The sequence below is a fragment of the Mauremys mutica genome, chromosome 9, assembly GCF_020497125.1.
Source record: "Mauremys mutica isolate MM-2020 ecotype Southern chromosome 9, ASM2049712v1, whole genome shotgun sequence".
Taxonomy (NCBI): domain Eukaryota; kingdom Metazoa; phylum Chordata; order Testudines; family Geoemydidae; genus Mauremys; species Mauremys mutica.
This window is the reverse complement of record NC_059080.1, coordinates 52,746,353-52,757,512: the sequence shown is the minus strand read 5'-3', so window position 1 is coordinate 52,757,512 and position 11,160 is coordinate 52,746,353. Positions and strand designations below refer to the sequence as shown.

General features: G+C 47.3%; 1 protein-coding gene across 1 annotated transcript in view; it reads right to left on the bottom strand.

Moving 5' to 3' along the window:
• Nucleotides 1-5,560: 5,560 nt before the first annotated feature.
• Nucleotides 5,561-11,160, bottom strand: part of DZIP1L (DAZ interacting zinc finger protein 1 like) — a 40,216-nt gene continuing 34,616 nt past the window's right edge. The window contains exons 15-16 of the mRNA XM_045030779.1: nucleotides 8,829-8,968; nucleotides 5,561-6,460 (exon numbers count right to left, since the gene is read on the bottom strand). Coding sequence (XP_044886714.1) covers nucleotides 6,281-6,460; nucleotides 8,829-8,968 — 320 coding nt within the window. The 3' untranslated portion in view covers nucleotides 5,561-6,280. The remainder of the gene's footprint in view (nucleotides 6,461-8,828; nucleotides 8,969-11,160) is intronic.

Below are 11,160 nucleotides of genomic sequence, written 5' to 3'. Positions count from 1 at the left end.
TGTGCTCCACTTAGGACTAAATCAAGAATTGCCTCTCCCCTTGTGGGTTCCCAGACTAGCTGCTCCAAGAAGCAGTCATTATTAGCATCTAGAAACTTCATCTCTGCATCCCGCCCTGAGGTGACATGTACCCAGTCAGCATAGGGATAGTTGGAATACATACACGTGCACTGATAAAACTGGTTGTTTTCATTGAATGTGCTGAAGTGTGGCAGAGGCTCTTTCAAGCATGAGGCTGCATTGTTTGTTTGCAGGTTGGAAAAGATTTATCCAGGTCAAACTTAATTGATTTTGATCTAAAGACTATTGCAACCTGTGGTGATGCTTAATTAATACAGTATCGTGCTCCATGGGAGTGCTAATTGAATAACAGAGGCTGGTAAATAAATTTCCAGGGTTCCTAGCAGAGGGTGTTAAGGGTTACTAAGCCCTGGGATGCTGGTTAAAAGATAGATCAATCTGTAGAATATCCATGTTCCAGTTAGCACTCTACCGCAGTGCAAGCATATGATGCTATTTTCAATCCAGCAAGTATAGAAGGGACCCAGGCATTCCCACTGATGGCCCCCATTGTGTGGCATCTCTTTTTTGCAGCCATCCCTAGCTGGCGCACAGATTCTTTTCTTCTTCCCCTCATTTGTGAATGCTGGGCTACCTTCTGCTTTCAATGAGTTTTGGCTCTCCCGTTGGCCGGGTCAGCGGGACATGGAACTTTGGGAGTCTCTGACTGCCCTTGTTGTCTTTATGGTTCTTTCCACATATTTCTAGACTCTCTTCACTGAAATGGTTAAAAATGCTGGCCAGGGCCACGAGAACAGCTGCCTTGGAATCCCTATTACAAAGTGGACATCAATCTAAAGGCCATTGTTAGGCTTCTGCATGGGATCCATAGTCATAGATTCCAAGATCAGAAGTGACGATTGTGATTCTCTCTTCTGACCTCCTGCATAACACAGGCCAGACACCTGCCCCCAAACCATTCCTAGAGCAATGACGTGTGGGGAGGGGTCTGGGCTCAGGCGGAGCCAGGGGAGTGGCAATGGGAGCCAAAGCCTACAGGACTGCGTGTGGTGTCTCTAGATGAGAGAACCAGTGTGGTCCAATGACTAAGGCAGCAGCTGAGCAATTCCATTGCCCTGCTGTGTGAGTCACTTCACCTCTTTATGCCTGTGTTTTGGCTTTTTAGATTGGAAGATCTGCAGGGGAGGGTCAATCTCTTACTATGTGATTGTTCAGAGCCTAGCATGATGTGCTGAGCTGGAGGTACCAGAAATCATTGATAACAGTAAGGGAGCTACAGCTAGGGAGTGGTGGCTTGTGGCTCATGAGTTAGGAACTGGATTTGATTTCCTTAGCCCATGTGTATTTACTCTAGCTTCAGGAGCATTCCAGCTAACACCTTGGACCTGTGACAGTGTAAACTCATTTACTATTCCAGAGCATGTTTGGTGGGACTCCTTCATTTGTTTTCCCCAGACAAAAATTCCAAAAGGAACTACTTAAAAGAAAACCCCACTGCTGAAACAAACATGTTTTACTGAACGAAGCATTCAAAAATAGGCTGATCATCAGCCAAAGAGAAGGATAACATCTGTTAAAGTAATTGTATAGTATCCAGCATAGCTATGACACTGTAGCCATAATAAATAATTAATACAAATAAATCATAATTCTTACTTAAAATGGGAACATTAATTAGTGCTGGGGTGTATGGAACACGCTTCCATGTTTTCAAATAGGGTTTGTTTGCACTTGTTTTGAGATTGTTGGTTACCAGGTATCTTTGATATTTTATGAAAGCTCAGAAATGTCATTTTGGATTGAATTTCTATTTCCATTCTCCTAAACTCAGACTCTTTTACAATCCACAGATGATGAGACCAGACATGTAAAATGTTAGCTTAAAATATTTTTTCCCTAATGACAGAGGCCCTAGAAATTAAATTGGTTGAAAAAAGTGGGAAAATATAATGAATTTTGCTTTTAATTTGATCATTTTTTTAAAAAAGTGAAATTACAAAAATGTAAAGCAGCTCTACACTTCGTTGAAAAAAGGGGGGGCGTGGAGATTGTAAAAATGTCACAGATTTTCCTGTTTTTCAAATTTACAAAAGTTAGAAATCTGAATTGTCAAAATTCTCTCAGACGCAGCATATAAGTAGATGTACAAAAATGTATAGATTTCCTGGCACTTACTTCATTTTTAAGGCTAAATTTACATAGCAACACTCATTTTATGCAGTAACTTATTTACATTGACTATATTGATTCTTTGGATAGGGTCCTCCAATAATTTAAAAATAAGGGGAGAAAAGCTCTGATCTGCATTTCTGTTCAGCTGCGTACAGGCAAACTCCATTCTAGAGCAGGAAGGCCCTGGTTGTTTCCCATCATATGGAGGGTGACATAACAGGAAGAGGATAGATCCAGCAATGGCAACTAGCCAAGACTGTCAGGGACACAACCCCTGCTCTGGGTGACCCTAACCCTCCAAATGCCAGAAACGGGGACTGGATGAAAGGGAAGGGATCACTTGATAATTGCCCTATTCCCGCTGAAGCATCTGACAGTGGTCACTGTCAGTAGACAGGATACTGGGCTAGATGGACCATTGGTCTGACCCAGTGTGGCCATTCTTATGCTCTTAAGAGCCCTTTTGCTTTCTAAAACCAGTTCTAAACTAATTAACAGATGTTTTCGATGGGAATACTAAAGGGACACAATTCATTTAATCCCCCCACCAAGTCTGACGCTTTTTCACATACTCTTCTTTCAAGCAATGCTTCGGTCTCTTCAGTGATGCCAATCTGAAAACCTACTTTTGTTCCTATTTTTCCATTAATTTTTTACTTTTGACAGCACTATTTGTCAAGTCACTTTGTGTTTCTCCTTGTCTAGTCAGTTTCCCCTAGCGGGGGGAGACAAATCATATTTAAAAAAAATGAAAATTTGATTGTGCAACAAAAAAGGGCAGGCGGATTCAGGGGCAGGGTTAATACCTGGGATAATTTTTAACTGTTTTAAAAAGACACCTGATTTCAAACTGAAAGTGTCCCTTTAACACAGGCAGTTGCCTCTGAAACATTCATCTAGCAAAGCAGTTAGGCCCAGCTCTTCAAAGGTGCCTAGCTCCCACTGAAATACATTCAGGATCTGGGCCTTAAGCACAAGCATAATATCAAGCACTGATGCACTGAAGACAGTGGGACCATTCCCATGCTGAAGTGCTTTGCTGCATCAAGGCCTGAAAGCAGAATAACTCTCTTGCTAGAGCAACACAGAGGAACTCTGCAACAAACAAGAAAAATACCCTGATTAGGAAGGACAGTGCAAATCAGTAGTAGATATTTTGTAAAACAAAGGGAGCTAGAGCAAATGCAGTGAAACCTTGTTAACCCTTTGGAGTCTGTGGAAATATGTCACAGCCTTGTAAAAGTACCATGAAAAGCACCCTCAAGTGAGTCGGAGGTAGCATTTGGGAAGGCTGTTATATTGATTGTTATGTAAGTAATACACCATATCCAGCCATTCTAGTCACACAGGGGGCCAGATCTGTCATTAAGGCACAGCTAGCACCCTACCTCCCTTGAGATTCAGGAAGCACTTGCAGGGAGCAGCTCCTGCACTCTGGAGTGGCCACGGACTGCAGAGGTCCCTTGCCAGTGGGACGCTAGGAAAGTGTTTGCATCCTCCTCCTTTGTGCACCTGAATAAGGCACAGCCACAAGCCACCTTGCAGATATACCTTAAATTCACAGTGCTACTGGCCGTAACGGCTAGGGGCCGTGTTCCTCTGGTGCAGCTGGGGAGATTGTGAGGCACTGTAGAGTTCATTGCTGAACCTTGTGGATTCTCAATACACAGAGTACACAGTACACAGGATGTGGTTTCATGTGCACTTCCTGTGCTCTTCAGCGCATGACACTGTGGAGCTGATCCTCCGCACTGCACCTTGTGTAACACTTTATGCACATCCAAGGGGAGGATCTAAGCAGCTACTGTTCTGACCCGGTAATATTTTACGCTCCTTGGTGTAAGCAGCAGCATAAGGTGCAAGCTCACAGAGAGCCGGGCTCTGCGTATTTATGTGACAGAGCTCCACTGCTTTCTGTAATGTGCTTTACATAAGTGCACCTGCTCGATCAGATCTGTTCCTGCAACCTGCTCCTGAGTTTCCAGCAGCTCCCTGAGTCAGTACTAAGTATAGCAGCCCTGCTCGTTTCTGAGGCTATGGCGCCATCAAGTGCGCGTTTCTGTACATGTGTGTTCTCAGAGAACTTGCCAAGCTTTCCCAGCTGTATTAGTGTTTCCTTTAAAAAGAACAGGAGTACTTGTGGCACCTTAGAGACTAACAAATTTATTTCAGCATCATTTATTTCGTGGGCTACAGCTCACTTCTTCGGATGCAATGAGCTGTAGCCCACGAAAGCTTATGCTGAAATAAATTTGTTAGTCTCTAAGGTGCCACAAGTACTCCTGTTCTTTTTGCGGATACAGACTAACACGGCTGCTACTCTGAAGTGTTTCCTTTGTCACCCTCTGCATTGCTTTGTCAGCTGTAGGACATGGCTCATCCGAGCTGGTGTACTCTGTCAAAGGGAGTAGCTGCAGCCAGGCCAATGCTGAGGGGCCTGTCCCTGCAGCACTGAGGGGGTTAACAGAGTCCAGTTTCTTGTATCTTATCTTTTGCTCCCCGGCTATAAAATCAGGGCCTGATTCCCACTCCTAGGGGAACACCTCCAGTGTGAGGTGGGGAAGGAGGATGGAAACCTGCTGAGGCTCTCCTTGTGGAGAGTGTTCCAGTGGGGAGAGGAGGTTTGCCCACTGCAGAACAGGCCACGGAGCCAGCCCAATCATCCCACAGTGTGGGAGGACCAGCCGTCCATCTGAGACCCTGTGCCCCAATCCTCCCTCCCATGCCTGCTCCGTGGCAAAGTGCCTCTTACGGAACTGAGCTGATGGGGCCTTGCAGCCAGCAGCTGTCACTAGGATCGCTCCTACAGGGGGCTCCCCAGCGCAGACAGTGAGGAGGCATTAAAATAACCTAGCTGTGGCCTGTATTATCTTTTCATGGAGACGTGTGCAGGGCTGTGGGGGTCCAAAATGCTTCCCCATCCCTCCCAGGGCCCTGCCCTATCTCCCCGGCCCATCTTCTCCCCCCGGCAGACCAAAGATCACCCACCAGAGGGCCTGGGGGAATGGGGGATGATGCCACCGAGCAGAGGCGGCTCTAGACATTTCGCCACCCCAAGCAGGGTGGAATGCCGCGGGAGGCGCTCTGCCGGTCGCTGGTCCCGCGGCTCCGGTGGACCTCCCGCAGGCATGCCTGCGGAGGGTCCTCTGGTCCCGCGGCTCCAGCGGACCCTCCGCAGGCACGTTTGCGGGAGGTCCACCGGAGCCACGGGACCAGCGGACCCTCCGCAGGGATGCCTGCGGAAGGTCCACTGGAGCTGCTTGCCGCCCTCCCAGCGACCGGCAGAGCGCCCCCTGCGGCATGCCGCCCCAAGCACGCGCTTGGCGTGCTGGGGCCTGGAGCCGCCCCTGCCACCGAGGCAGCTGACCCCCTAGCCACATGGAAGGGGTTGATCTGCATGAGGAGCGTCCCCACTGTGCATGGAGCCCTGGGGCACAATCGGACTCCTTTAGGGCCTGATCCTGTGAATCTATGCACAGTAAGCTGTCTGCTGGGGATCCCTCTGGGCAGGAGGAGTGAGGGATTCCTTCCTCCACTTGGCTGCGGAGGGGATGAGAAGCCTGGGGGCTGCACCTGCAGCCTTGATGTCACAGTGGCCTCCATACTATGTGCGACCCCTCTCCAGAGTGTCCAAAGGATGGCAGCCATGTCCTTGCCTTGCCCCTACAGCCCTGTGTATCTCCTGAATGCTGACCCAGACTCTTCCCTCCACGTGCTCAGCCCACTACTTTCTTCACACTGGTGGCTGAGCAGCAGAATGTGCCCCTCCACACGCAGGGGTGTTGAACGATACGTTTTTCCAACCAGCCCAGGAGACACTGACCCACATGCACTGTGGAGAGGGCACCTGGGCAGCCGTTGCAAAAATGCATCATAGCTAGGTAGCACCTGGGGCCATGTGACAGGGATTCCCATTCTGATTGCTCTAAACTGGTGGGTTGTTTTTAAATTGGAGCCCAGTGCCTGATCTTCCTATAGTAGCAGGATTCCAAAGCTTTGTGGCCACATGGCAGGAACTTCCAGCTTTGGGACTGGGCCCTGAAATCCAAGCACTTGTAGGGTACGGCGAAGGGGACTGTCAAGCGAGTCACCAGCCTCCAGTCTTCGTGCTGCTGGAACTCCAGACGCTGGTGCCCTGCGACCCTGCCGAGTCCCCACTGTGCCTCACAGCTGGTTGCCGCTGCTGCTTCGTTTGGCTCTTGGCGTCCAGGAGTTGGGTGATCTCTTCAAGGGAGGAAGTCTCCAAGTCGCTGTTCTCATCCACAAACTGCATGGGGAATGAGAGGAGACAGAATGAGCAAATATGGTGAGCCTGAGCCGGTGCCGTCTTTGCTGATAATGGCCTGGCTGATTGCAGGGGGCTGGCATGTGGTTAGCGTAGTGCTTGCCCTCTGCACTCATGGGAGCATTTGCACGTGACAAATCTTCCTTATCAGCCAAATACAAATGTAGGTTTATCAAATGCTTCTTTCAGCTATTGGTTTTCTGTTGCAGCTTCCCAGGACTTCCCAGGGCAAGGCAGGGCCAACTGTTGCCCAACAGCAGAACTACTTATAGGGTCAGATTATGGAACATGAACTACAAGGATTCCCTAGGAAACTCAAACACACAATTATGGGGCTGATCAGGCTGTTGGGATCATCTAGTTTGACCTCTTGCATAACACAGGACAGAGGATCAGCCTGGGATTCCTGTGCCAAGCCTACATCTTGTGGTTTGAACTGAAATGTATATTTTAGAATGAGACATCCAGTCTTGATTTAATTGATCTGGGAGAGGAACTGGGCAGAGCTGCTTGAAGTGTGTCAAGTTACAGAATTTTCATGACATTTCAAAAACTGGAAAAAAAATACTTGGGGAACAATGCTGAGTTAGTTGCAGAAAATCTTCCCCTGAATCTGTTCCTAAACAATCCCTCGTGACCTATTGCCAGTGGGTACTGACATTCACTTTTGGCTCGGCATCTGTTTCAATAAAACCAATGACATTTCACTCATTGAACAGGTCTGATACTTTATGTAAATTACAGCTACAACACAGTCTTCCCAGGGATCTAAGGACCCAATCCTGAAGCTGGATTTGCCAGGATAGTTCCTTGTACCCACAAGTATCTTATAGCAGGATCGGGTTACTTTACACCCAAATAGAGGTATCTTTGTATTTTCTTGGGCGAGATTTGGCCTTACTTTGCATGTCATTCATTTACCCCGCCTCTGAGGACTGTTTTCAGGTTCCTACTGTGATTTCAGTAAGGAATCCCCTGTGTTAGTGACTTGGCTGGGATTATTTCTGATTTATCCCACAATACCATGTTGTGCCCAAGTTGCATGAGAAGCGCAAGATTTAATGTGATGATGTAATTTGATGCTTGCTAGACTCTTTCCCCCCATGTTCATGGGTTGCAAATCATTTTGTAAATCTCAATCTTGGCTTTCTACTTTGCCAGATGAAGGCAGAGAATCTCTTTCACATTGTTGTGAAGAAACTTTTTGGTATGCTCAGTGGAACTGTTCAGGGAAAGTAATTTTAAAAAGCAATAGGACTTCAGTGCTGCAGCCATTTATGATAAATAGTTAATGTAATTAAAATTGAGGTTACATATGTCCCATTTTAGTAATCTGATAGTTTTTTCATCACGTCACCCCAATTAGCTCTGGACATGTTCCAGAGACTTCTGTTTAATTTCATTCCCAGGCATTTCATGTCTGTCTGTAACCATGTGAATTTCCATTTTCCAAAGATTGTGAATAGGCAAATTGTGAATAGGCTACAAAATAACTGGATGATGGGGCAGATCCTCCACAGCTGTAAATTACCATCACTCCTCCCAGCAGAGACTGTCTATGTGACCAGGCCGCTGGGCCGATTTACACCAACTGACAATCAGTCCCATTGGGCTAAACACTGAGATGTCAGCACGGCCACATCTAGATCTCAAGGGCTGGTTCTGGTAATGCTGCCAGACCTGCAGCTTCACAGGCTCTGAACCCTTGGGACAGATGGAAATGCTGCTGTGATACCCACTGCTGTTGCTCCTGTGCAAAGTTCTGTACAGGACGAACTGGCCTGGGGACTCTGGGCTTCTCTTTCCTCTAGCTGGGGCATATTGAATATTCTGCCCCCCTCCGTGCAATTGTCCTAACTCCCTATACAAAGACCCACGTGGTCTGGGACAGGTTCCCTATTCTCACCCCTCAAGCTCCATGGTACTCTCAACCCTGACCCAGCTTATATGGTAGAAGTGTTCTATGGGGAGGTGTGGGAAGAAGGGCGAAAAAAATCACATGCTGAGTCTTCGGCTTTGCAGCTGGGGGGCCCAAATGAACAGCTGAACCAGGGACACCAGATTTACCTGAACCAACCATGGGGCTCTGTAGACATCACTGAACTATTGTCAGCCCAGAGCATAAACACATATTCCTCCTCCCCAATGTGAACGCTCTAAAACTCCTTCCCCTACCCCAATGGCTTGTTATTTTTTGAGTCTCTGGCTATACAGTGGCTTCCACTGGGAAATGGTTTGAGATGATGCTGGTTTCCACACTAAATCATTGCATTCCCGAATACCAGACATTTCCCTTTCTCTGCATGGCTTGCCCAGCTTTCTCCAAAAGACTGCCTGTTGCACAAGGTACCTGGAGTTTCTTGTCTGAGTGACTCGCTTTAGGAGAGTCAGAGGGCAAGTCGGGGAGGAGTTTTTTCCCACCAGCAGGCTTCTTTGCTGGCATGCTCAGTTTGTGCTCCAGTTTTTTAGCCATTGCAGACACCAGCGTCCCTGCACAGAACACAGCTTGTTAGAACTGGAATCCAGGGCCCTGCAGTCACATGGTTAATATCACTGCACAACTGAATTGCTCATCAGGACTCAGAGTGGATGGGAAAGGATTTCCTTCCAGACCCCTTTTCCAGTTTTAAAGGGAATGTGTTGCTGGTGAAAGGTGTCAGTGACGGAGCTGAGAAGCCAACTATAGTTTTTAGTACACAGGACTGGAAGGGACCTCCTGGGTCTCTGCGTCCAGTCTCATGCTTTCTCAGGCAACCCAGTCATATTGCTTGCAAACTTACCAAGCTCCATCTTCAAACAATTCAGATGTTTACCCTCAGTGCTCCTATCAGGTGGCTGTTCCAAAACCTCACTCCCCTGATGGTTAGAAACAGTCCTAACTTCCAGCCTCAATTCATCCATAGGGTAAATAACAATCAGCTGCAGGCTACCACAGCAGTGTGCCTCAATCCTGAGTTGCTAAGGCTCCTGCTAAGCACTGGAGCTGCTAGTCCATGTCTAGTCAGGCCTTCCAAAAAGAGCTAATGTGGACTCTCGTTGTGGTGACAATTTTTGTGATGCAGATGGCTGGCAGCTAGGCAGTGGATAGAAGCCACTCACTCATTTCATAGACAGGGCTGACTAGCAGCCAGGGAAGAATGACTTTTGTCCACGCCTGGCCTGGTTCAGCTCTGAACTGCTGCCTACACATGAAAGGCTTTGTGGCTCATGGCCAATCTCTGAGATTACCCAGTTATTGGAGATGTCAGTGCAAAGTACTGACATCGTGGTGGGTGGAGCCACTGGGACATTTCCATAGATGCCAAGGCCAGAAGGAACCATTGGCACCATCCAGTCTTATCTTCTGTGTAGCACAGGCCAGAGAACTTCCCCAAAGTAATTCCTAGAGCAGAGCTTTTAGAAACACAGCCCGTCCGGATTTAAAAATTGTCAGTGACAGATAGGGTGACCAGATGTCCCTATTTTACAGGGATAGTCCCGATATTTGGGCCTTTTTCTTCTATAGGTACCTATTACCCCCCACCCCCTGCCCCGATTTTTCACACTTGCTGTCTGGTCACCCTAGTGACAGAGAATCCACCACAAACCTTTGTAAACTGCTCCAATGGTTTAGGGCCTGTCTAGTGACCTCCAGTTAACTGATTGCCAGTTAACCCAACATAGTTAGCATGTGTATAAGAAATAGTCTTAAAATGCCCCAAATACCTATTCCAGGATAAAAACACCTCTAGTTGACCATGGAGCTGGGCACAGAGTGAACCACAAAGGCAATAGTTTTCACTGCCAAAACCCATTGGTTTTACTGTGGGATAACCAAAACGCATTAATTATCCTGCTGGAAAGCCCTAGGGGAGACAAGGCTCTAAAGTTTTTACTGTGAGAATGGTCGGTGAGATCAACACTATATCTCTCCCTGTGGTTCACCTGTGTACAAGGTTTATAGCCTTCAACAAATGCTTGGGGAGCATTCACACTAGCCTGAGAAACCTTTGGTGTACACAAGTCCTTTGTGTAGTGCCAGCTAAAACACCTTTGGTGCTACACAAGTCCTTTGCCAATAATGTGCATCAGGAGTGTCGCTTAAAGGGACAACTTCAACCTGTGGGGCTAAAAATGTGGTACCCAATGTAACACACTTGCCAAATGTCTGTCTCTGCAGTGGCTGCTCCACAGATGAAAGATGCCTGCTGCTGCTCCCAGGCAATGGACATCATTTAGCTCAAGCAGGAGAAGCTGGCGCATTGGAGCTAAAAGCCTTGGATTTATTCCCCACTGGGGATTCAGCCAGGAAACTGTGGTATCTACTACAGCACCTAAGGCTTCTATAGTAGAAGGGAGCTAGTTGAAATAAGTGATTCTCTCTGCTGTGCATTTGACAGCCCTTTGTATATAGTTTGTTTCATTGTTTCCCTGTATAGTCAGTTTCTATCTTGCTTGCCCCCCCGCCAATAAATCTCAGTAGGGCAGCAGAAAACCCCTGATATTTGTTCCCCAAAAGCATTGTTTAAAAAGACAGCACACCCACTTTCAAGGGTGAGCTAGCAGAAACTAGCATTTTAGTCCATTTAAAAATGCCAAGCTGAGAGGTCCCTTTGAACAACATTATTTCTTACACCTAGAGAAGATATTGAGAAATCCCCTGGATTAATGGCAAGGCCTATTCTAAAGGGATAGAGAAGGAA